Source organism: Syngnathus leptorhynchus, chromosome 7, assembly GCF_054491065.1.
Source record: "Syngnathus leptorhynchus isolate UIUO chromosome 7, UIUO_Slep, whole genome shotgun sequence".
In the NCBI taxonomy this organism is placed as follows: Eukaryota; Metazoa; Chordata; class Actinopteri; order Syngnathiformes; family Syngnathidae; genus Syngnathus; species Syngnathus leptorhynchus.
The window spans coordinates 635,153-661,446 of NC_141201.1; the positions used below are offsets into that span (position 1 = coordinate 635,153).

The window sequence follows — 26,294 nt, forward strand, 5'->3', positions numbered from 1 at the left end:
AACTTTCATATATTTCATATATATTATATTCAGAACTTTCGAATATGCTTGTACCTATTCCTCAGAATTCTATTTCCAAGATTAAGAATAGAAAAATATATACAATTCTACTCTCGTATGTCTTTTATTCTCTAAAGTATAGAAGTACAGTGTAGTCTGGAGGAAAAAAAATGCCCTTTATGCTCACCAAAGGATTTGTTTGATTGTCACATAAACCCACATAAATGAAAGTTAAAATGAAGGAAGCATGCGTGCAACCGAGGGAAGGGAGACCAAGAAAGATAAAATCAAATTAAGTTAAAAAAAAAAGTATTTGATCCACCAAGTATAGCAGAAAAGAGAAAAATGAAACAATTTAAGGTTGTTGCTTTCATTTTTAACACAACTGCAAAACTACAGATGGTGGTCACTGCTTAGGACCCCGCCTATTTTGCAAAGAGCCAAGGACGACTTTCTGTTGGAACAACACGGCTTGATTACATTCCTTCCAGAACTTAGCTGGAGCAGCATCATCCTAAACTGGGATCACCATGGACAACTCGACAAGCGCGCCATACGAGGGATGGGAATATTATTATGGCTACGTGGATCCAGTAATTGTGGACCAAAGCAAGTTAAAATACAACAAATGTGAGTCACTTTGCTTGAATGTTTCTTTTTTCTTTCTTCTCCTATGACCTAATGCAGCAGCGCTTTCAGACTCCATCGTTATTGCATTTTGGTTCACTCTGGTTGCCTTTGTGGGGGTCCTCTTCCTCACCTTGAATCTCATGTCAGGCAGTGCCCACTTGCCATGGTGAGTGCAAGTTCAAATGGAACAAAGAATCCATTCAAACAAAAACAACTACTGTCTCGTTTTGTTGCAGGAGATGCGGACGCACAAGTCGGAGGAGAAACACATCATCCGGTTTCATATAAAACCTACCAGAACAATTACTAGCAAAAAGAAGCAAATAAAATGGCCTCTTCCAAGCTGAAATTGTTTTGGTCCTGAAAAAGTCGCATTTGAATATGATCGCACGCACGCTGCCGCGTCACCTTCACGTCGTCATGGCTACAAGGTCCTGACAAACGGACCTGACGGCCGATTTGTGCGCTTTAGTCCGCTTACGCTTGCCTCCGGTCACCATGGCGACGTGAGAAAAGAAGATTCGTGGCGAGTCGGCTCCGCCCCACACATCGTGGATGTACAGAGACAGCATAGCCAGGCCCGCTTCTAGGAAAGTGCCCCAATAGTGAGGTGATTGGTCAAACGGAAGAAAAGTTTCAAATACACCAAACATTTGGATCCTTACCGCATTTGGACTGGTCTCCAGTGTCTTCTGGGCTGCAAGCAGCAACGATCGCTCGATGCATGTGTGGGAGTTGTCCTCGCCTCTCCAGCAAGCGCATCATAACGTGGGTGAACAAGCGGAAGGTTTCGCCGGTGGGCGTGCGGCAGGCGCGATGGTAGAGGCGAAACAGGTCTGCCTCGGGGCCCGGGTCGCGCAACAGCGCGTCCGCCATCTCCTCGTGCGCCGTGACGCTCGCTTCCAGCCAGCGCAAGAAGCTCTCGGAGCGTTCGTCATCGTACGGGTCCTCCGCCAGGCACCTGAGGGACCACTTGGCGAGCAGGTGGCCCGTTTCCACAGCCAGCGGAGCGGAACCCTCCGTGGGATTTTCTTGGCCGAGGCCAAACGCGGGTCGCCAGTGCATAACGATGCTGCAGAGAGTGGACCTGCACTCGGCTAGGAGACTCTGCCGTTGTTCTTCTGTCTCGGCGTCCTCTGACAGCTTCTCCTTTTGCGTGTGGGTTAGGGAGCCTTTAGCCCAGTTCTTGTCCTTCACAGAACCTCCTGTACAGATGCCATGAGATGTCATGTCATGCCCATTTTGATAAATATTGTGTTTGCGGAACAGGAATTCAAAATGACATCAGAGTGCAAAAGGTCTCAGCTGTTTTACGAGTTGAATCATGTAATGTTTGCCCGCCGAGCCGTGATTGGTCACAACCTGAGAATCCCAATGAATTGCACTCACCCAAAAGTTCCTTGACTTTGTGCTTTTCACACAAGTCCTGTATTTGGCCCAGGAGCGCGGCGTGGCCGGACAAGGCGCTCCAGCACTGCAGCAGAGCGAGAGCCTCGATGGCGGACAGAGGCCGAGCCGGCAGCGTCGTCCACTCGGCTTGCCGGCCGGCGCCGAGAGCGCTCGTCCGATGCTGGAGTATGGACGAGAAAGTCTGCAGGAAGGTGGCGAGCTGGGCGGCGTTCACACCCAACCTGACGGAAGGCGAACGTCAGCGTCCCTGAACGGAGAGCCGCTTCTCACGCCGGCGCTATGTTTACTTACCTCAAGCGGCGGCTGACGCTTAAAGCCACGCATAGGAATTCGTTGATGAATGTGAGCGGGAGACACTTGACCCTCTCTCGTTCCGACGCCGACGTCTCGCCGCTGTCGACGGGGTTCTTCTTCTTGCCCAGGTTGGTCAGCCACAACGCGTGGAGCAGATGGATGACGGAGCCGAGTAAATGTTGTCCGAGGTTCCTGTGGGCCGTGGTCAACAACTTGATTTGATTTCTTCCTCGGCAAATATGTCATGATCCGAGATGGAGCTAACGACATTAGCGGCTCACCTTTTATCAGCCGTGTGTATGAGCCACGTGAGAAGGCCGCAGCTGTTGCTCAGGTCGTACGCTGCTTTGTTGACGCGGGCCGCCTGACACAACACCCTGAAGATCTGCGTCTGGTGGAGCCAGTCTGTCAGTTTGACGCCACAACGCGCGCCGAGTCAAACTACTACCTGAGCGTGTTCGTCGCACAAGGGGCTGCTGCTGAAGCCGAGGAGGCTGTGGAAGATGCCTTGCTGGTTGCATATGTCGTAGCAGTGTGGGTCATTTATCCCTTCCTCCAGCACGCTTAGGATCCACTCTCGCTCCGTCTTGTGCTTGGGGAGAAACAAACAAACAAACAGTCGCTCCACCTTGCCGTGACCCACAAACCAAAATAAGCACATGGAGGTTGAACGTTGTTTGCGGCTGGGCGCGTACCTCCGGGTCAAAGCTGTAGAAGAGCTTGAAGAACTCGGGCACTCTCCTCATGTCCAAACTCTGATGGGACAGCAGGAATCGATTGAGAACCACGTACATGTGGTCCTCTGAGGGAAAGAGGCAACACAGAGGTCAGTGACAGCAACACGGAGCGCAACGCTTGTTGCTTTTTGAAGCTCACCTACCGGGTCTGAGCATCTGCTGAGTCACTTTGCTGATGTACGTGGTCAAGACAAAGGGGAGCCGCAGATTCTGCTTGCTAATGCCGTTCTTCACAAGGTCCAGCAGGTACAGCAGCTGTTGGCCAGTTCAATTGATGTTGTCGGGGTTTTATTTTTTTTTTCTTAGCTTATGAGATGACTTTCTTTTGTACCTGTCTCCTCTCTCTGAAGCGAGCGGCATCCAAGTGCTGGTAGAAGCAGCTCAGCACGTGGTACGCCGCCGCTCGCATTTTGTCGTCGTAGCTGCTCAGAGCCACCAAGGTCAGGTCCAAGGCGTGGCTCGAGACGAACTTGAGGCAGTCCACCACAGACTCTGCCACAGGAGACGCCGCCGCCGTCAACGGGAAAGACAGGCGACGAGAGAAGCCGGGGTGGAATCCGCCCGCTCACCTGGTCGGAGAATGGTGCTGAAGACGGGAAGGAGGAAGCAAGGGTCGTACAAGCTGTCGAGGTCCTTCACGCCTTGGATGTGGAACAGCTGCGCTTGATCTGCCTGTAATTGTTCAAAACAAATAAATACAGTAGATGTCATTTTTATTATCTTTTTAATTGTCCAAATGATTGCTTGATTTTTTTATCTGTTATGAGGTGACCTTGAGTGTTGAGAAAGGCACCCATAACTAAAATGAATTATTATATTTATTATTTTCTATTCTTATTTATTCTTATCTTATTATTATCTTTCTTATGATTATTTTTCCTTCTTGCGAAAACAGATTTGTGATTCACATCTATGCTTGTCAATTATTTTTTTTTTTTTTTTACACCAAGTACCACCTAAAACTAAGTAAATAATAATAAAAAAAAATGTTTGCACACCTGCAGGATAATCGTCCGCCGCTGGGGGAACTGCGCGATGGTTCGGAGCATCTTGTCGGCGTCGAGCAATGCCAAAAGGTCGTTTGGGTGGGTCTGCTTCCACAGAGACGATCCCAAGCTCTTCCTGGTTTTGTGGTGCTCCAAAGCCGCCGGACCCCAAATAACGGATCTGCCGAGAAATTCTCAAACTGTGAGTGTGTACGAGCAATTAATTTGTCAAATGAAGAAATCAAATGGTACTCACTCAAATTGGAGAAGACTGACATTATTTTTTTCGTACTCCTGGAGGAGCAGCAGAATTGTCTGATCTGTGTAAAGAACAAAGCATTTGACATCATTCCAACATCTTCCTCTTCGATATACGTGTCAATTCTAATTGAAATTTGAGCTGGGACGTTACCCGTATCGCTGAGCGTGGCTTTGTACGCTCCCAAAAGTACTAAGAAGTGATTCGAGTTGCACACTTGCGGACATTTCTTCACCAGACAGAGAAGGAGTGCCGCCAAGGCCGCTGAAGAGCAACAAAGAAACAAAAAGTCAGAATTGGAGTTTTGCCCGACTGCGGCGGTATTGCCCCACCTTTAGCTCGACACCTGCCGGGATTGTCGCCATCGTCATTGTTGTCGTCCAACATGGTGGGCAGGAAGAGGGAGTGGCTGCTGGTCATCATGTGGAGGGTGGCTAAGGGCATCAGATCATTTGGCTCGTCGCTCGGGCGGTACATGGCTTCCAAAAGGCTCCTCAGGACGTTGAGGAAATGCTCGTCTCTGTAGCGCCACCTGCAGACCGTCGCCGAGCAATTGGTATTTGGTTGTAAGGAAATGAAAGAATGAATGATGACTGGCTCACTTCAGTCCGCTCTTCACAAAAGTCTGCCAGTCAGCCGCGGCGATGTCGTCACTCGATGTCTGCGTAGAAAGCAAAGGCGTTCAAACCCAAACGGATGAATGGAAAAGGTGCTCGTCAACTTACGATGAGTCTCTGCAGCCTTTCCAGAACGTCGCGCTCTTGGGCGGAGGAGGTTGCGGCCTGATCTTTGGTGTGGCCGTAAGAAGCAATCAGACACTTGAGGGCAGACACGGTGAGGCGCTTCCTCCACGTGACTTCTTCTTCCGGACAGGCGGACAGCTTCTCTGCGATGACGTCGACCAGCTGCCACCTAACGGGCAAAAATGCTCTTCGATTCCACACGTTCTGACCGCTACGCTCGATTAAAACGGACCTTTCAAAGCCGTCGACTTTCTGAAGGGCGTCCGGCAGGTTCTTCATCAGGTCCCCGATGTCTCCGATATCTGCTGAAAGCTTAATCAGAGCGGCCAGCGCTTCGACCACTGAAGCGGCTTCGGTCGCATCTCCGAGAGCTGACCGGATCCACTTGGACAGGAGATTTTCCTTCAGGACTTTTAAAACTGCTTGTTGGACTGCAAAGACATAAGCAAATTATTATTTTTTTTTTTCAATATATCCCGTTTCTTTGCCGTTTTAATACACACCGTCTTTGGGCGCGGTCGGATCCGCTCGCCCCGCCACCAGCAAGTACGTTCTGATGAGCGGCAGAAAGTTTTCCATCAGGTCTGCCATCTTCTCCACGTTACCCGGCTGCAGGCACCACGTCTCAAAGCAGAGACGCTGCGTGGAGGAGTTGCTCAGCAGCAGCTCGGCGATGGCCGGAGAGTCACCCAGAGGACGGCGCAGGCAGTGCCGCAGAACGTCCGTGTGGACCAGCCGGGCGCTCCCGGGCTCGCCGGTCAGCGTGCGGAGCAGGAAAGCCTCCGGTTCCGGGCCGGGGCAGGACAGCAGCAGCGTCCCCAGCCCGCCCAGGTGAGCCCGCGACATGAAGATACCGTCGTCCCGTTCCCGATTCTCAGTGAGAACCTGCAGCGTGGCCCGGCCGTAAACGCTCAGCTGCTCTTTTGCGGTGACGAGCTTCTCCTGCGGGAGGAGCAGCAACGCCGACACGACGTCCCTCACTTTGGAGGGCTCCATGTAGCCGTGCAAGGACAGGAAGGCCCGGAAGGCTTTGGATTGAGTCTCGGGAGTCTGGGAAGAGGTCTCCTGCAGCTCCCTGCGCACGGCGTTCTGGATGGCGTCGGCGTAGGGCGCCATGAGCTCCGTGTGACCCAGCTCGCGCAGGGTGGGCGCGCTCGTGCTCAACAGGGCGGTGATGTCGTCGCTCAGCTGAGCGCACATGCGCTTGAGTCGGACAGGGTTCAACGAGTGCGGGGGCAGGTTGGCCCGTTCCGGAGACAGGTACCACTGCTCCGTGTAGGGATGCTTGAAGATGGCGCTCAGGGCTGAGAGAAGCATCTAAAAACACACAAGGACAACTTGAGAGCATTTTCTTTCAAATTGCACCTTTTCTATGATCTCGTTGCTCCTGACCTGCTTTTTGTCTGCCTCAGCAGTGTTGGAGCAGTCCATGTCCAGGAAGAGGTCCGATCCATCTTGCGTGTTCTGTTCGGCGGGCTGAGGCTCCGAGGGTACCTCCCGGCTTTGTAGCTTGAACACCAGATCTTGGAGTATTTGCATTAAGCTCTTCAAAATGGCCAAGCCGCTATTTTTGGGAAACTGTGCATAAGCCGAGCAAAGTTCTCAATGTCAAGTGAGCGCGACTTTGAAGATTTTGGAGCAACTTCTCTTACCGCGCTAAGGTTGTCCACTGCCGATTTGATGTAGAGGAGAATCTGTTTGACGCAAAGCGGATGGTCGGTGAGCGACAAAGAACCTATGGCGACCTCCGCCTTTGTCCTGAAGCCGTCCTCTGCCACGGAACTCAGGCCGTCCAGGTACGCAGCTTTCATTAGAGCGGTGAAGCTCGCCATTGACGTTTTGCCGGGCTGATACGCTGATGATTTAAACTGCGAGAAGAAAAAAGACTTTTCATGGCCATTTCATTTGGACAAAAAGACAGAAGAAGCGACATCAAATTGGTTTTATCTTCAGTCCCATTCTTTGCTTGACATGATAAGATGATCTCGGGCAAACTGACCAGCTGGACCGGACACGGCGACGGCAGCCACTTGGAGTAATAACGGTAAAGCTCCACCACGGAGATGTGCGGCTCAGAGATGGACGCCGACGCCAGCTCTTTGTCGTACTGCAGCAGACCCAAGCACAGCGGAAGCGGGTCGCGCTGGCTGTGCAGGATGTGACAGAGCACGGCCGACAGGTACTCAAACACGCCCCCTACAGGAGGTAAGGCGTTACCATTGGGTCTTTCTTTCACAAGGATTTATCGACTAAAGGAAGAAGTCGTCACCTTTGTCTGGAGTGAGTTTGTTTCGGGCCTCCAGCGCGGCGGGCACGGCCACGCTGAAGGGGAACGTCTGAACCACGAGGTCCTCGCTCAGAGGTGGCCCAAATTCGTCCGCGTCGCCTTCGTTGCCCTCCATGATGACGTCCAGCATGTCCAGGACATCTGGCGGGAGCGGAGACATTCGCAAAATTGCAACAAGACAAAGTGAGAAATCGGCTCTAAAGGTGAAGAGGCTTACCATCGATGTGCGACACGCACACGCTGGCGGCGTCTCCCTCCCGGCTGCTGGAGTTGGCCTGCTGCTCGGCCGCCTCCTGCACCAGGCTGGCCACTTTGTCCGTGTACAAGTGCGAATGGCACACCAGCTTGACAAACACCTACAAAGGAGAAAGAAATCATCGTTTGGTCCCGATAACGACATTTTAGCGGGCGTCCTCGATCGCTGGCCGGCTCGCTCGCTCACTCTCTCCAAGAACTGGATGACCGGCTCTTGTTGGCCGGGCTCTACTTTGTCCAGCTGGTCCAACCAGAGTTCAAGTTCAGCCCAGGTGTACTCAAACACGCCGCTGTCCTTCAACACCTAAACATCGCACAAGAGTTAGCCGCAGCTTTTGGCGCACGTCTCAATCAGGTTCCTTACTTTCAAAACCAGCATCCGAGTGGAGGTCTTCAGTCGGCCGGAGCGGCTGCCGACAAACATCTCGAGGAGCAGATAGAGCACAGACTTCTCGTCGGTATCTGCAGCTTCCTGCGGAAAGCCAAATATTTTGGAGAAATGCAAACAAATGTGTTTGGAGTGTCACGATCTTACCTGTAGACGGAACCAGGAGAACTTGCTTGCGGGAAGGTCCAAGGCCAGCTGTAGTATCTGATGCTGCAAGATGGGGGCCACCCCCTCATTCACGCCTCCCTCCGACACGATGCCTTGAAAACAAGGGAGCGCGTCGCCGGGGATCCCGCCAGTGTTTTAAAAGCACTTTCTTACCTTTGAGGAGCTTGCTGAAGTCAAACTTGCACTGAGTAACCAAGTGCGGCACAACTTTTTGGTAGAGACACACCACCTTCAGGATGAGCGCTTTGAGCAGGACGAGCTCGGGCGTGTCGCCATCTGCAATCAAGTCAACTCGCTGGCTCTCTGCTCTGGTAAAAGTCGTTCTTTGCAAGTGTACCTAATACAGCGGCCGTCTCGTCTTTGGCACGGGCTTCCTTGCTTTTCGTGCTTCCGTCGTCTTTGTCCTTCTTGCCGAGCGACTGCCACTTTGAAACCACGCTCGTCATATCCGGCAAAATCTGGCGAAAGAAGATGACTTTAAAAAGAAGAAGCCGAAGCTTGATTTCAGCGAGCGTGGACTCGCGTTCACCTTGCAAAGCATCTCTCGGTACTGCTGCGCCAGCTCGGCCACGGTGTGCGCCGCGTACATGTCCGAGTGGTGCTCGGCGAGGAACTCCAAGTTCTTGTTGGCTTTATTCAAGATGAAGATCATCATGTTGAGGGTGGTGATCTGTATCGCTGTGCTGGCAAACTTTCGGCAAAGGAGACGAGCAGTTTAGTGATTCTCGGGTCGCGCCCTCTTTAGGTGTGTCTGTGCTATGCGGCAAAATGCTCCCCTCCCCTAAAAAAAACCCTTTCATTATATTTCAAATATCTTATAAATGCAAGACTAACCTTTAGCGAGGGTTTAGTTTTGAAACATTGAGACGCTTACATGGAGGCCCTGCGTGAAGAAGCCCTTGTTGCAGACGGGAGGGAGCGAAACCACCGTGATCATGGCGAGCAGGCGGGGGAGAGGAATCAGCTCGCCGCTTGCAAACACAAGGTCGATATTCGGCTGGGCCTCGTAAATCTGCCGCAAAAGGCGCAGGCGTTACAAGCGCTGTACGGTAGATGCCATCGTTTCCTCCGGGATTTTATCGTCACCTTCTTGAGCAGCCCGACATTGCCCTGCCAGGCACTTTGGAGGCGAGGCGAGTACGAGTACTGCGTCTCTTTGAAGTAGCGCGCCAGGATGTCCGGACTGGCTTTAAGCGTGCGGACCACCAGCTCGGCCACCAGCTCGTCCTCCGTGGCCTGCTTCAGGCCCACCAGGAACTGAAGCAGCACGATGTTGCCGACTCTGCGGGGAAAGACGAGGCGCTTTGCAGACGGCCCCTTCTGTCTCCGTGCGGATTGGCCAAACGGACGACTTACCTGCCCGCCGTGCCAAAGCTGGCATCATGGAAGCTGATGCCGTACTTTCGGGAGCAACACAAGTCCAGAAGGAAACTGTGAGCCATCTCCCGCACCAGCGATATCCCGGCATTCTCAGAGTCCTCCTCCATCTTTTAGTGCAGAAGAATCGTGTATAGGCAAAGTGGGGGGCTGCTGGGACAGAGCAAGAGATTGGGACAAGACAAAAACTCACGTCCTTGTCATCGGCCGTGGCGTCCACAATCCCGTTCCATTTATACAGCGAGGCGATGTTGGCCAACAGCGAGGCTGTGAAAAAGCGCACCTTTTGCGTTTTGCTGATGGCCTTGTTTAACACCACCTGCGATGAGACAAAACGTCATAAACGTCATAGTCGTGTGCTAAAAAAAAGCATTGACTCACTCTGGTCTTCAGTGTGGACAAGATGAGATTGACGATGGACATCCTGTCCTCCTTCAGCCCCGTGCTCAGAATCTCAGGCAGAAGCTCTGCCGCAACACATGAACACCTTAGCAGCACGGCGAAGAAAGTTGCTCGGTGATGGGATCGTGATTACCTTTGACCTCTAGAATCTGTCCAATTGTTGCGTTGTCCCCTGACACCAAAAAGGAGAGGGCAAATTGGATGAAGGCCATGCGGACGTCAGGTCTTCCCTGGGAAAAGTAGAGCAGAAGACGTTGGAGTGATTGGAGTGTCGTTTCTTTGCACGTCAACATTATCAAAATGGCTTCTGAGTCTTCTCACATTTTTATCTTTCCTTTTGGCCAGCCCAGCGAGGGACTTGTGCATGTAAATGTGACTCAGGATTTCTCTGGCAGCTTCAGGCCCTTGAGATACGGAAGCAGACAGGAGGCTCAGGCACTGACGAACCAATCTGTCAGGAGAAAAAAATGACGTCACGGAATGAACCGGGTTCCGTATTCATGCAGTTGCGCTACAGTGACAGACCTGTTATTTGTTGAATAAAAGCCTCCTTGAATCAGCTTCATGTGAGCAGAAATGATCTTTTTCACAATGGTGTTGCCCACCATGTTGAAGTGGGACAGGTCACTGGCGGTTCTCAAAAGAATCATCTCCAGAGTCTCAAAGATCAGCACCATCTGAACAGCAAAGATCCAATGAGGGACATGTTCATTTTTGGACAAAGTAGGATATAAAGTCCGAGTTACCTCTCTCTCGGTTTGTTTCTCTCCTTCCAGCAGTTTGAATATTTCTGTACAATCCATTGAGATTTTAATGTAACCTTCAACCACATCATACAACTCAGATGATGGAAGCTTCTTGGCGGTTGCTATGAACGTTTCAAGTCCTGGAGGCGACCACAGATAAACATTCATTTCGTTGTAAACTTGTGAATCATAACAATGCATTGAAATTGATTAAAAGACTTACCTTTCAAGGCTGTGGTGGGATCTCTCAGCATGCTTTTAAAATGAGTCCCGTTGAACTCAATCATTTTTTCTTTCTTGGCAGCCGTGTCAGGCTCCAACGCCCGCTCACTTTTACGCTTTTGGCCCATTTTAAAATGTCGACACAACTGAACTGATATTAAATAAACTTTGATTCTAGTAGAATCGTCAGAGAACTTCCATCCACGTTGCGGTGTAAACAGAGACAACGCGTCCGACAGAATTGTCACTCGGTAGGAAACACTCACTGATTTCACAATAGTTCCGCATAGTTCTTTTTTTTTTTATTTAATAGTGGCCTATCTGCCTATAATATTTGAGACGCCGAGAAGAGATTATTATTATTATTATTATTATTATTATTATTACTATTATTACTATTATTATTATTATTATTATTATTATTATTATTATTATTATTATTATTATTATTATTATTATTATTATTATTATTATTACAGCTGCTTGTGATTCATGCCTGCGGCCGCTAAGAGTCACTTTTTCTCACTGTACTAGCGAGCTTGAGATTGCAATGTCGACGGTAAATTTTGACGGTGAGGCTTTGCGTCTGGAATTTGCTGTTGGTTGTTCCTCCCGATTCGAGCGAGCGAGTTACAGCCCGCAGCTGTGGATGCTATAAAAACACATCTGCCCGTGGCGTGCAAACCAACGCAAACTATTTATAAGGCCCGTTTCGGGCTGAAAGCCAGACGAGAGAAAATGTATTCATGCTGCACATTAAACCAAATACATTTCACATCTAGAGCCCGTAGCAAAGAACTGCTGAAAAGAAGGAAAACGTCACGAATGATAAGAAATAGGGAGTTGCCTCGCAGGCACATCAGATTGAAATGTGCAAATATTTGCAGAAGATTACAACGGCATTAATCACAAGCTTGTTTATGATGTCAAAGTCATTAACATTTAGAAACAGAACTCCCAAGCTCCCCGATGTGGAGCTGGCAGCTTTTACACTCTCTTTTAATAAAGACTCACGATAGCTGGCGGGAAGTAACATTAACTACTAATATTTCATCTCCTGATCTCGTCATGTAGATTGTTTGGACTTTTTGAGGTGCGATTATCTTAAGACGTTTACTTCCTGGCTTTCGGCCTTCAGTGATTCACAAAAGTCGAATGATTATATTGTCGAATGATAATGGACTCGCAAGTCGCCTACTCTTGTTTCCTGGGGAAACGTTCCAAGTTGAACTCGGCCGCATGGCATCATCTGCTTATCTGTTATTGACGTTCTTTGGCAGGAAGGGAAAGAGGAGCGGCGGCTACGGGCTGCCCTTTTCTGCACCATAAGTGCCGTGTTTATTTTTAATGCTCTGGACCTCCTCTTCCCAAAATACTATCGTGCCTCTCCAACAAAATGGCGGGTCCAAAAAACGACAGCACGGCTACGCATTAGACGGCATTAGACATCTTCTTCTCGTGCGCATATGGGCCGCTGGCCTTTATTTTGGGCCGACGGATCAAAGCCACGAGGGTACCCCATATATCAAGATGATGTGTTTAGCGCTTCTATTACAATGTAAGCGGCCCAGCTCGGTCTGGCTCGCTCGGAGATAGCCGGACGGTTTCCAAGAGCCTTTTTTCTTCCCAGCATCTGAAGCCACTTTTGGCGCACCGCAGGTTCCTCCGCCAGGCTCGCCGAGCTTCCGTCGGGCCCTCGCCGAGCCTGGCGGGCCCTCGGCGCACGGGATCAGTCGTCGTCCCGCCAGACGCCGGCTGGGGCCCTATCTATCGGCAACATCTGGGAGCGGTTGGCTGCAGCTGCCGGCGGGCCGGCCGGCCGGCCGCCACGCCCCTCCGCGCGTCGGCAAAACGGGGGCCAGACGCGTCTCACGTAAGGTGCAGATGTTCCGGAGGCCCGATCGAGTTTCAAATCGGGTGCGCCGCGGGGCTTGCGGCTTGTCGCTATTTAGAGCGCTGATTGAAAACATTGCCAAACACTTTGGGGCAATGCTGCAAAAATGTTGTTTTTTGGTAGCCACTGTGTTGGATGACAAGTTGTCATGCAATTTCATGTCCATTCAAAAGCTTCATGTGGACGGTTTATGCAGCTGAAATGCTCCCAATCAAATGGCTGCAATCACAATTTGCACAAATGGAACATTTAATTCAGCCGTTCTTGGCAAACCCACTGGACATTTCTTTTTATGAATGGGGGAGTACCGCTATCGCGTAGCAGTGCCGGGCTGATATTTCACCGTATATTTTTCTGTCCTTGTCGGAAACAGCGTGAGTAGATGTTATCGCTGAGAGAAAGAGGAGAAATTGCAGGCCCGGCACCTCCGGAGCGAGGCCTCGCCGTGCTGCACGTAACGTTGATGTCAATTCCAGAGAGGAGATGCTCAGCAGAGGAGCTTCCTGCCTGGCAGCCTCCCTGCGGCGATTAGAGAAGCACCATAAGGACACTGTGTTATTCTTTCCCTCTTCCTGTGCGCCATGAAAACAAGATGGCTGGAAGAGCACCCCGCGACTCGGGAAGAGTCGTTTGGTGGCGCGGCCTCGCCGTGACCTTTTTCCTCCTCTCGCTCTTCCTTCACGAATGAGGTCGTCTCGCTCGGTGAATCAAAGCCAGGCCTTGTGTTTCTGTTGGCTCCGTGCGCACGGCTTCCTCCGACTCCTCGACTCGCATCTCGGCGGGAGGAGTTAAGGGAGGTCTCGTAGGAAGTTAGGGGATGTGATGATGCCCTTCGCTGACTGCGCTGTTCATCTATAGCACCGGTGTCAAAGCCGAGGCCCGGGGGCCGGATACGGCCCGCCGCATCCTTTTATGTGGCCCGCCAAGACAAATCAAATTCCAACATTGCAAATTGTCTTCACTTTTAAAAAAGAGATATTGCAAGCATTTTTTTACCATTCATTTTTTCAAAATATTTTAACCTTTTCTTACTTGTTTTAAATTTGAAAACTAGTTCTCCATCAATTTGTTGTGTCGTCTATACTGTATATAGTATGAGGTGAAGATGAACCCCCCCCCCCCACCAGTTTAAATGTGAAATATTAACTCAAATGTACTTTTTAGTGGCTTGTATCGAAATATTTGGGTCTCCAGTCAGTCAGCCAGCCAGCCAGCAAGCCAGCAAGTGTGAGTTTACACATTGACCCGTTTTTGGTGAGTCGCCCATGTAAGAAACGACGCCATAAAAGCAATGTTTATGTAACTTTTAGCCCCTACTGTGACATCACAGTCGGCCTATTCATTTTGATGTACGTCAAAAGGTTTTGACCATTAGTGACGGCGACACCGTACGTATCTGAACTCTGGGTGTAAATTGTCTCTTTTCCACATAGAGATGAGAAGAAAAAGAGTTTTCTGGCCAGGATTAAGACTGGGAGGCTACAAAGCCGCTGTTAGATCCGGCTCCCAATCATTGTCTCACTTCCACGTGGGTTCCTCTCTCTCCACGCCGCTGTCTCGTATCCTCCCTTTTGCACTTTGATCACAGCGCAACTTTATCTGGGCCGTCAGCCGGGCCGTTAGTTACCACGAGCGAGCCGAGCCGAGCCGGCTGGAGGCTTCCGAAGGCATGAGTCACACGGCGACTCCTCCAAACCTCAACCGCCCATCAAAGGTTGGAACAAAACGGGGAGGAAAGGCCATGTGGTCGGTCGCCAGGCAACAAATTCATTGACCTCGCTTGTGATTAAAATCATTGCACGTGTGTGTGTGTGTCACTTGTGATGTGAGAGCTTGGCGCTAGTTTTAGCTGCGGCCTCGCTAGCCGTTTAATAAAAGGAGCGAGCGGCTGATTATAGCGCATGCGGTGCGTATGAGCAACGCTGAGCCACGAGACGTTGATGCGAGGTCCAATTTATTCCGCATCACCTCGGAAAAGTCCACATCCTCCTGGTTGAAAAGGTATCAAAAGCAGAAACATTTATTTTAGCTGGGAAACCTTTCAAAATCACCGCTGATCTTCCAACTTCAAAAATATAAAGAGCAAGTCAAGTCGGTAATAATTCAAGGCTGGTGATAAAAACTTGGAGCAATCATTAAGTGTGTTTGGCTGCCTCGCGTCTTGTCAATAATAAGAGCCGCCGCAGCAGCTTCCGCATCCTCCACGAGACGAGATGTATAAATATTTTAATTACCGGTTATGAATGGAAAAAAAAAAGAAAGAAAAATCACCCCATAAATCTTTCCGTTTTGATGTGTGGTTGGAGCCGGGAATCAAAGGCCTTCTTTTTTTGTTGCATCTGCATAAGGAAGCGTTTAGCATCGCTAACAATGCGTTTGGTGCTTTCGCTAGTTATGGCTGCCGTGTCAGCGTGCAAAAACTGAACTCAAGTTTTTTTCAGCTCTCGTGTTATATTGTCACGGTGGAAATACACTTTTTTGCAAAAGTCTCGTCAAAAAATACGCAATGAGCAAATCCATGACTAATGGTTTCAATCAACATTTGGTGCATTCATTTTGGTTCTTTTTTTTTTGCGTGTGAAAAACACTTTGACAGATTTTGCTCAACTTTAAAGGTAGAAAAATATCACACAATGTTAGCAAGAGTGGAAACAGATGCACAGATGTATTCTGCACCAAAATTGGTCGTTGCTAGCCTCCATCACATTCTGCTCCGCAAATCCTCCCGAAATGATATGCTGTTTTGCAAACACCACTATGGGCTACTACAAGTCATCATTGAGAATTTTGCAGCCCTTTCGACACTTTTTATTGGACGTGCTCCCGCTTCCCCATCTGGGTCTCGTTTAGAAGACGGAGCAAATGTTTACTTAGATTTTCTTTTGTCTGCATGCCGGTTATGATTGAGTGACGCCAATCCTTTTAGGTCCCCACCGCCGTAAATATAGCAATATATTTTCCATGTTGATAGAAGGGTGTGGGTCGTGTATGTTTCCGGTGAGGGGGGGGGGGACTTTGGGCCTGCCAAAGAAAATCTTCTCGCAGCAACTCGTTCATGGTGAACATAAAAGGATTATATCAGTTGATCCCGCCACTGCGCTCCACCACGGTCTCGTTGGAGACAACCACGGAGAGGCCTTCGAAGCACCGGAGTCATTAGCAACCTGTTTGTCATCGTCAGTGCGTCATTAAGTCAAGTCGAGCCGGCGCGTCATGCTTATTTTAAATGACAGTTTGTCAGCTCTATTTTAGGAGAGTCTGTAAAAAGCTGCCAAAAGGATTTATGTAGAGTAGATATTCATCAAGGTCGTAAATTATCGGCTAGCGCACATATGGTGAGATGGTTCGAGCAGACTTTTGCCTTCTCAAAAGCCGGCGCTTTTGCGAAAGGATGAAAGGTCTTCTCCTTCGTCCCTCTCACGGCCTTTGTTGCAAAAACGGAATTGTTGCGGCTGCACATTCCACAGCGTGGCTCTCAATGCGGCGCATTCCTTCTCCTTTTTGGGGGCCGCACAATGCATTCCTGGAGAGATCTCCATCAGAATCACTTGGACATTGCTGACAATGTGTGAGGAATTTCATCCCGCGGTGAGAACGACGTGGCGGGATGCCGTGATTGATTGTGTGTTAATTAAAGAGATTTGAAGGCGTCATTGTTGAGAGCCAGAGCCCAAAACTGGCTTCTTCAAGAACACGTGGATGTCTTTTCCATTTGATGGCCATATTTTAATGACCAAAAATGACAAAAAGCTTTTTTTTCCTGGCTCACCGTCCAGTTTGTATGGTAACGAGGCAGTCGAGGTGAAAGTCAGTCACAACTGCAAATGTTGCAATGGAGTCATTGCAACTTGAACTTGAATCTGTTTCGATGACTTGACTTGCCAGAAACTAAAACACTTAAGTCGATATAATCTTGGAAGTGAAAGACTTGGGCCTTTGACTTGACTTATGACGACTTGACAGATTCATTGTTGTTTATTTTAAACGTTTGGTTTGGAATTGAACTCTATCGATAAGTCGCAAATGGCAGGATTGGAAGACGAGCCCGTCAATCAGTCAAAGCCGTCGCCGCGACCCTCCTCGCGATCTACGCGACGCGGCTAGCGAGGCCCAAAGCCAGTCAACATTTGACTTCAACTTTGAGATATCTTGATCACAGACAAAAGTAAATAAACACCCAGATATGAGCAGAGGCTATAAAAACATCAAATTAATCAAACAGTGATGGCAAGTTAAGTTATGACAGAAGCGGAAATGAATGAGTCGCTCTCAGACTGAACGCGACACAACAACAATGTAGATTTGGGCGTCCGACTATCTGCCCTCTTGAACTTGACCGTGGCAAGGAGTGACAGTGAACAGGAATGTTCAAAAGCTCTTCTAAATCACAGCAAAGTTTGACACCAAACAAGAAGCACCTGTTTTTGTCAAGGACACCTCGCAAACGTTGCTTGCGGGAGAACAGAGATGGGCGCAAAAGCCTCCAATATTCTCACAACAGCTCCAATTTCCTCAGGAAACGGAGCACGGGTGCCTGTGTTTAGTGTTTTCCCTCAGTCGGAGTCCACATTAGACCCCCGCTGTCAGAAAGGCCGCCCCCCCGCCTACCCTAAAACCAAACTGCAGCTTTTATGCCCATCCACCTGGAAAACCAAACTAACAAGGAGCATTGAAATTATAACTTGGACGACGAGCTCAAGCAGAGCAGCATTCTGTAAAGGAGAGAGATGTGAAGTCTTTGGATGACACAGAAATGCTCACAACGATCCAAATTTAAGATGCGCATCGCTGAGCAACATTTGACGGGATGCTCTGCCCAAAGTTTATCGTCTGCTATCTTTGCTCACTTTTAATTGGAGCTCATTTGGAAGAATTCACGGCAAGGACTTGAGGCCTGGAATTTACAGCAAAATACAGCTCCGATGCGGATTGACTTTTCCGCGTGTGCTGTTCTGATACATTTGTCATGTCAACCTCATCTTTGGGCTCCTTGTAGGAGTTGACCGACCAGCCTTGGGTTTGGCCCAAAATGGCTCCTTGAGATGTTTTTGTCCTTGGCCAAATTTCTTGCAACTGGCTGAAAGTCACAACTGAACTTAGCGGCACTTGAATCAATGCGGCGGCTTCACTTAATGCATTATGTCCTAATCTTGTGGCGTAAGTCTCCCATAAGGCTTTAAACTCATAGTATCACTTTGGAACAACCTTCTTAATATTTCATACAAATTTACGACTTGTCAGCGCGTCGCGGCGTCGCCATGAAGCCTCGAGACGTCTTTCTTTTATGGCTTTAAAACAGACAGAGCAGAAAACATCAGGAATGATTGCCGTCTGCAGGATATTTCACCATCCATTGTCGCGTCTGGAGGCCACGCTAATGACTTCCACCCCAAATATAAATCCCAAATTAAAAGACGAGCCATCGACCAAAGACGCGGGGAAAACAAAAACATCATCCATCATCTCTGCATTTAATTCCAAGAAAGATTTGTGTGATCAGTGTCATCTTTCATTAAGAATCAACAACACAAACAAGACGACACTGTGAAATTAATTGGGGGCGTTGCGTAGGCCTTGCGAGCGTGCTGTGTCACAATCGAGACTTGGAACGTGGAATGTATCATATTCCACCAGAAAGTGGCTCATGTTAAAAAGCTTTAACCCACACTGGAAAGGACCCATGTCACATCATTACATTCTTCTCCCGTGACTTCTTTTGATTCAACAAATGTTTGATCCATTAGGAAACATGAAAAGGAAACGGCTGCACTATGTCAGCTTAGCAGAACTTTGCCATTGTTCAGATTTCCAAACGCAAAGCGACACCTTCCCTCATGAAATGTCATCGTCAACTTGACAGCAGGGTCGCTGACATTAGAAGGAATGAAAGGAACCAAAGCTGCTTGGGGTGATAACCTCGAGAGAAAAGAAGGCACAATGTGAGTGATAGATGTCGTTTGCATCCATTGCTCTTGTGCTCGCAAGAAAGTGAAAAAGGATGATGGCAAATGCAGGATTCAAGCAAACCCATATCACGCCACTCAATAGTTTAGGGACATTTATTTCCTATAAAGTGTAGAATGACGACCTCGAGCAGAGATGAAAGCGAAATGTGAAGTACTTTTGAACGTTTCTGCTGGAATTGATGCTGTTGCACTGCAAAAAGCAAGGGGGCAGCAGAGCGCAGGATTCAACTCCCTCCACCTCTTTGTGGCAGCTCCAAGGTGAAGGAGGAGGAGGAGGAGGCTGCCAGCCTGCACTGCACTGCACTGCACTCCACTCGTCCACTCCAGTCATGTGTTGAAGATATCACATTTGGGAGAGAGCACAAGGAAGCGGCTGGAACACCGCTCGGATTCTCGCAAGCGCTTCGGACCAGGCAGCCATTCCATACCAGCACTGGATGCAGATCGGGAAGGAAGGAATGAAGGAAGCACCTCATGAGGAAGTTTTTCCCAACTTTGCAAGTGAACATTTGTGTTGTGCACCGGTGAGTGAGAGGCAGAGAGATGAAGATGGATGCGAAGCATTGAGAGGAGTTTTCAAAAGTCTTGTTGATGTTGGACGACTTCAATCTCGCCACCTGACAAGAAATCCATGAATGTAAGTAGCCACCTCGCAATATCTTGAGGAGGCGTAACTTTTTTTTTTTAATGAATGAATGGACGTACAAGTTGCTCGGCGGCATGCCAATACAGTGTGAGGTGTTCCCAATATTTTGCTTTCTGGTTGTCATTTCTGCGTTTCAGAAATGATGCTCATATATATAATGAGGATAGCATCTTTATGCTTGCAAAACAGCTTATCCATTTTTTTTCGTGTAGACGCGAACATTTTGGGGTTTATTTGCAGCTATGGTAAGAAATAAATATTTGATCACTTCTCATTTTCTGCAAAAAAAAAAAATGCTCCAATTGCAGTATTTGCGCAGTATTGGGAATTTGGGAGTTTTGTACATGAGAAAAAAACGCTAATGCTTGTTTGACTCGCATATACAAAACTTATAATGTCTTGTGTGCAGTCAAAAATACAATATACTATATTAAATCACATTTTCTGAGTGTGACTTGTAAATGTTAAACCAAAGCATCATGTACAGTCGTGCTTTTTTGCATATATGATTTGATACTGACTTTCCACAGCAGTTGAAGTTTGCGAGCGCACTCCCCCGATGATGGCTCCCTCACTCTGTACTGTAAATAAGCCAGCCCTGCAGGGGTTGCTTTAGTCGTGCACACTTTGCTTTTGTTTTGTCTTTGATGTAACAGTCGTGCTCCCATTGCAACAGATCCATCCAAATGTCGGATGTTCTCAATGAGCCCAATCGGCAAAATAAGAATGAAGGCTGCCGGCATTATGAATGATGACCCGGTCCGCGTGGTTTTGAAATGTTTGAGATTCAAAGCCCGAACCTTTTGACTGTGAGGCAAATGTGCTGTTACACGATGCTGCTGCCCAAGGCAAAAGTTCTCAAACAGATTTCAGACTTTTCATGAAATCATTCATAATAATATGACTCGGCGTTATTGATCATAATATTCCCAGAAGTGTGTGTGGAAAATGATGTCATAAGCAAGGCGCCATTCTTTCACCCTCACTGCCCTTGCAGCCCGACACAGCTGCCGATACACAACCCTGCATGGGATTAAAATAATGACATGTGGATCATTCTTGGACGGCCTTATCCACGCCACCCAGGAGGGCTCCTCCTCTCAGACTCCAAGTGGTTGCATTTAAAAAGTCAAAAAGCCCTACTAAATCATTCCCCTGCATTGTGGTCCTGGGAAATCTGGCAGTCTTTTGAGGCTGTCTTGACCAAAGGCTTGAGGCTTGGACAAATTCTTTAATGTAGCTCATCGTGTCTTTCATCATTTATCATTCATGGTTTGCCCATCATTTTCTCTTGTATTTATTTCTAAGACTTTGATTCCAATAAGTAAATGTCACGACACACAGGCGTCACGCTGAGCCAGACAGCGAGTGCACAATTAACCCCCGCGTTAGCCTTTTTATTCCATTTTAAACGGGGGCCCCTGTTGCGAGGGCGTGCGGGAAACACAACGCCGTCACTTATTAAATACAAACATATGCCTTCGGGAAACGGTCCTGGATTCGTCACCCAAATCTACGATCCCCGTTGGCAACCACCGAATCCCGGATAAATTCTGAGGCCGTATCCCCCCCGACACACACATATGTGGCCGACACCTGACACCGCGCGTTGTGGATGATGCCACTGAGGTGTGTGTTGCTGCACAAATGAGTCACACACACTTAAGTAAACACCTGTCTGGCTATCTCGCAACTTAGCTAGCAAGCTTAAAAAAACAAAACAAAAACCTACTATCGTTTTTTTCTATGTATCGAGCTCGCTTTCGAGCTAATGTGCCGATTGTCTTGATCACTGGACCACGGGATGATTCTTGGCGCTTTTTTCATTAGTGTAACTCATCTTGTGATGAGTTTTCAAATGTGATTTGAAGCCTTGCTAGTTGTTTTGGCTGGACGCTCATCATCTTCACGTTCGTCTGTCACATGTGTTTGTGGTTTCCATTCTGGCTCCACCGAGCCTGGTCCAGGCTGGCAAGGCCTCTGACCACAAGCTAACTGGACTGGTGACATGAAGTCGGAGGCTGTAGTTACGTAGTGGACCGCAGTTGTAGAGAAGACCCACACACACACACACACACACACACACACACACGCTATCCCCTCCAGGTTTGTTGGTTGCTTTAATGAAAGTTGTGCTAGTATGCAGCAGCGCTTGAGTTTGGAAAGTCATTGATTTATTGGAAAGATGTCAAGTTTCACAAATAGGTCGAGAGGAGTGATTAAGTCACATTTGTGCACAAGTGGGAAGTCAAGTTTCAAGCTGATCCTGATTATGGCCAAAATGAAAGCCAAGTTGAGTCTGCAGGAAATCACAGTCGAATCAAATCATGACTTGGGTGAAGCTTGCGGAAGGTGGCAACAGCGCCGATGTTTATTTTTTCTCCCTTTGTGAGCGACGCCAAAAGATGTGCTTGTCATGTTCCTATGGCGCAAGAAGACAAATTGCACTTCTGCAAGCGGCAGGAATAAAACTGCAAATGTATTTTTTTATGTATTGTGATGTATCAAGATGGAAGACGTGCGCAGTCAGCAGAAAGTGCACTGCTAGAGTAGAGCAGATGTTTTGATTCTGCTTGTAAGTCCTTGAAACCTGCATGCGTTCACTCTCCGGGATTCAAAGAAAACGAGCGCGAGGTAAAAGCCTCAAAAGGAATTGACTCACTAGTTCCCTCACACGCTAGCTTGCTTAGCCACACAACAAACGTTTGCAAAACTTCTCCAACGTCTTGCTGCTGACTGACCTCAAGACATCCAGAAAGAGTGACAGAGATGTGTCCCACGTTAAAGGTGGAGATTCCTCTCGGGCTTCAATCTTTTCCCCTTTCAAAGTCTCTCTTCCCCTTTCATGCAATTACCCCAGCATGTCTGCAAGATCCATTAGGCCTGCCCGGCTGGCTCGGCAGAGGTCCTCTACCCAACCAAAGGGCCCCTTTATTTCAATTGTGGAATCCTTACAAAGCCTGCAGCCTTGGAAAGTTATCCTTTGTCGTTTTGGAGCAAGGGGGGAAAAAAATGCCCAGCGTTGCTGGAGAATAAATCAATACTGCAGACTTGAAAGTTCAAGCACTTGTCAAAGGTTTCAAGCTCCGGCTGTGCTTCTGTTGCAGCCAAGAGCAGCACTCTCACAAAAAAAGCTGCTTAATGCGTTGCGTGTGCTACACATGTGCTCAACCTTTCATTTGCCCCCCCCCCCATTAGAGCCAGTCTCAAAGTGGCAGGAAGCTAACCCACAGCTCACTTTTAATCAAGAGATATAAATACCCGGAACAAGGCCAACATTTAAAACGCTCATTTTGTTTGTGGCATAAATTCTTCAAGGAGACGTATGCATTTTTTGTAACCCTTCAAAATACAGATTTGAAGTGAGTGTGAACATGCACATGCGGCATACTCAGTTTAATTTCTGCCTGACGCGCCAAAAAGGTCACAAAAAGAGCAGTATACAGTACAAAGTGCGGTATGCCAAAGGTCGCTGCCATTTCTAATCATCACATTCCCAAATGGCACGATCCAAGCTCGTACATGTACTTTAAAACAAGTAAATCTCCCGAGTCGTTGACGTTAAAATTAGCATCTTTTGTTCGGAAGGCTCCAAAATTAGCCTGGCTAGCTGCCAGAAGACGCTAATTGCAATGGTGCAAAGTTAGCAGGACAGACGGCACGGAGCCCTCGGACTTGGAATTCTATCTCTACGCTGTGCTGAAGATTTGCTAGCATCAGTCCAACCACCAGGGGGAGCCTCGACGAAGTATAGCTTTCGTTCCCAAGACGAGCAGAGTAAGATCTCTGGCGTTGCGACGAGAGCGTTGATCCTTTGTATCAAACTACAACTTCAATCCAGATGACATGACTGTCTATTGCTATGGTGAGCAGCAAAAATAGGAGCTGCACCTTTTTAATTTGATGGAATAGGAGCAGCAGCAGCCAAGGAGATGGGAAGCGGTGCGCCGCCGCCGCCGCATGTGGTTTTGATGTTACAAAGTCAGTTCAGCCCAGCGCAGAGGGAACAAGGTGTTGACTTATTAGGTGAAGGAAGAGGTGTGGGGAAATTGGTATGTGTGGGTTCTGTGCGGTTGGGATTGGTGCCTGTTGGACATATGGGAAAGTCTTTTGCGGAGTTTATTATTTCTCTTAAACGAGCTCGCTGTGTATGTCAACAGAAATAATACGTTGCCTCTAGCGCTGTCAGCTTTTGATATTGTTCAGCATTTCCTCACATGTACTGTATGTGTCTGCAGGTTTAGAAAAAAGGAGCCAAAATGAAGACAGCTGCCAAGGGTGCGGGGAAGTCCACAATGGATCCTTTGCAAGGTGACGGCTGCTGGATGAGAAGGATTGCGCTGACGTACGCCGTCCTGGTTCTCGTTTCGCTTCACTCGCCGGTGGTTCAGGGCACCCTGGATCTACAGTTGGACGAGGAACAACCGGCGGGAACCATCGTCGGTGACATCAGCGCGGGGTTGCCTCCCGGCGTCACGGCGGCGCTCTATTTCATTTCCGACCACGAGGGCACCGGCGTGAGCACCGATTTGGACATTGACGAGAGCACGGGAATCATCAAGACCGCCAAAGTTCTGGACCGAGAACAGAGGGACAGGTACAATTTCATCGCTGTAACCATGACAGGTGTGACTGTGGAGGTAACCATCGAGGTCAATGACATCAATGACCACGGGCCGACGTTTCCCAAAAAACACGCTACCTTCCGAATCCCCGAGCAGACGGCTATCGGTACTCGGTTTCCTCTGGACCCAGCGGTGGATGCGGACGGAGGTCATTTTACCACCCAGGGTTACCTCATCAAAGATGGAAACATTGGCCAGGCTTTCACTTTAGAGACCAGGAGGGGAAGCAACGAAGTCCTGTATCTGGACTTGGTGGTCAATGCCATCTTGGACAGGGAGAAAAGGTCCACCTATACTTTGTCCTTGGAGGGCTTTGACGGGGGTTCCCCTCAAAGAACCGATCAAATGACATTAGATATCACCGTCCAGGATATCAACGACAACGCTCCCGTGTTTAATCAGAGCCGCTACCACGCCATCATATCCGAAAACCTGCAACCGGGGAACAGCATCTTGCAGGTGTTTGCGTCGGACGCCGACGAGGGAGAAAACGGGGTGGTGACGTACGAGATCAACAGGCGACAAAGCGACCCCGATCGTTACTTTGTTATCGACCCCCACACGGGCGTCATCACCCTCAACAAGCCGCTGGACTTTGAGATGCGGCGAGTCCACGAACTGGTGGTGCAAGCCCAAGACAATGCCACGCACCCGGAGGTGACCAACGCCTTTGTCACCATCCACGTCAGAGACTACAACGACAACCAGCCCACCATGACCATCATTTTTCTCAGCGAGGACGGCTCGCCTCAAATCTCTGAGGGCGCGCAGCCAGGACAGTACGTGGCCCGAATCTCGGTCACCGACCCGGACTACGGCGAGTACGCCAACGTCAACGTGTCGCTGGAGGGCGGAGACGGCAAATTCGGACTGACCACCAAAGACAATATCATCTACCTGGTTTGCGTGGATCAGATTCTCGATCGCGAGGAGAGAGACGTTTACGACCTGAGGGTGATGGCGACCGACTCCGGCGACCCTCCTCTCAGGGCCGAATCTTCCTTCACCATCGAGGTGACCGACATCAACGACAACCCGCCGCTGTTCGACCAAGCCGTGTATCGGCAAGTTATCCCGGAGGTGGTGTTTCCTGGCACTTTTGTCTTACAAGTGACCGCCAGAGACAAAGACCAGGGACCCAATGGGGACATTAGCTACAGCATCCTTTCAGATAAAGGCGCCTTTGCCGACTGGTTCAGCATAGACGCCGTTACGGGGATTATCACCACTCTGTCCCAGCTGGATTACGAAAAGAACCCCAATCCCAGTATCACCGTAATGGCCACAGACGAAGGGAGACCGCCGCTGTCGTCTACCGCCGTGGTCAACATCGTACTTCAGGATATTAACGACAACGAGCCCGTCTTTGAGAGCAACTTCTACAACGTCTCCGTCGGCGAGGACGCGGCTCCGGGAACGTGCATCTTGGAGGTAAGACACCCAAAGATTCTAGGCATTAAAGGGATGTTTGTCAGAATTTCTGTCACAAACTGTTTTCAATGTAACAAGTGTCACTTCAATCACAAAAGGCTTCCTAATGAACCTTCTTAAGTGTGGGGGGGGGGTGGTGGGATGGGGGGGGGGGCATAGAAACCAACAATACACAGCAAACCTGAAGTTCAGGCTCAATGAAAACTCAACAGAGACTGGAGATTCATTATTCAGGCATATTCTGTATTCTTCAGTGCGCGAGCCTTTTTTTCCCCTTACAGACAGAATCTTGCATGGATCAAAGACTTGGCTAGTGAGTGCAGCACAGACAGAGGAGAGGGCTCAGCAGCCGGGCTCTTGGCCCAGGGTTTGGCCTTGGGGAGGGAGGGAGGGAGGGAGGGAGGGAGGGTTGCAGAGCAGAGAGACGCGGGGCCTCACCACGACTCCTGGCTCGGGTGCACAAATAGAAGCTACCAGGACTTTCTTGTGTGAGGTCCCCCTAATTATAAATCACAGGAACCGCAAGGATGATGGCAGATGGGAACAAACTGACATTGATTATAGAATTTGGAGCATGAAGCAAGGAATAGTTAAAAATGTGTGTTTTGGAAGAATCCCAGGGCGGGTTGGAGCTCGTGTTGATGAAAATATCTAGTCAAGCCGCACGTAGTTATCTCGCCAGGAAGGACATTTTCCTTCCTCCGCATTTCCTTCGCCGTCGCGCGACTTCTCGGTTGGCCCGCGGAGTCCAAGTACACGTCCGAGTGCGAGGAGGCTCTCCAAAGCCTGCTCTCGCTGGCTCTCCAGACCCTCTTGGGTTCTTGGCCG

At 49.0% G+C, this 26,294-nt stretch overlaps 2 protein-coding genes across 3 annotated transcripts in view; one reads left to right on the plus strand and one right to left on the minus strand.

Moving 5' to 3' along the window:
- Positions 1 to 100: 100 nt before the first annotated feature.
- Positions 101 to 11,160, minus strand: urb1 (URB1 ribosome biogenesis homolog). 2 transcript variants are annotated; one of them, XM_085916890.1, is made up of 39 exons: positions 10,906 to 11,160; positions 10,683 to 10,822; positions 10,462 to 10,613; positions 10,258 to 10,387; positions 10,070 to 10,166; positions 9,916 to 10,001; positions 9,728 to 9,853; positions 9,514 to 9,644; positions 9,244 to 9,439; positions 9,032 to 9,169; positions 8,687 to 8,848; positions 8,495 to 8,615; positions 8,311 to 8,433; positions 8,137 to 8,249; positions 7,966 to 8,073; positions 7,789 to 7,905; positions 7,564 to 7,702; positions 7,329 to 7,487; positions 7,059 to 7,255; positions 6,712 to 6,927; positions 6,452 to 6,637; positions 5,563 to 6,376; positions 5,292 to 5,490; positions 5,042 to 5,228; positions 4,919 to 4,977; positions 4,649 to 4,848; positions 4,470 to 4,580; positions 4,314 to 4,377; positions 4,070 to 4,238; positions 3,641 to 3,743; positions 3,403 to 3,563; positions 3,215 to 3,326; positions 3,030 to 3,136; positions 2,783 to 2,926; positions 2,616 to 2,725; positions 2,332 to 2,526; positions 2,020 to 2,261; positions 1,296 to 1,835; positions 101 to 1,213 (listed from the first exon to the last, which is right to left on the minus strand). In XM_085916890.1, the coding sequence occupies exons 1-39, from the start codon at positions 11,030 to 11,032 to the stop codon at positions 1,041 to 1,043; spliced, it is 6,654 nt and encodes a 2,217-aa protein (XP_085773016.1). In that variant the 5' UTR covers positions 11,033 to 11,160; the 3' UTR covers positions 101 to 1,040. The 2 variants fall into 2 exon arrangements, with proteins under 2 accessions (XP_085773016.1, XP_085773015.1); XM_085916889.1 differs by having other exon boundaries at positions 101 to 1,216.
- An 8,112-nt stretch (positions 11,161 to 19,272) lies between these two features.
- Positions 19,273 to 26,294, plus strand: part of LOC147053963 (protocadherin-16-like) — a 54,658-nt gene continuing 47,636 nt past the window's right edge. The window contains exons 1-2 of the mRNA XM_085917146.1: positions 19,273 to 19,401; positions 23,649 to 25,466. Of these exons, the coding sequence (XP_085773272.1) occupies positions 23,670 to 25,466 (1,797 nt within the window). The 5' untranslated portion in view covers positions 19,273 to 19,401; positions 23,649 to 23,669. The remainder of the gene's footprint in view (positions 19,402 to 23,648; positions 25,467 to 26,294) is intronic.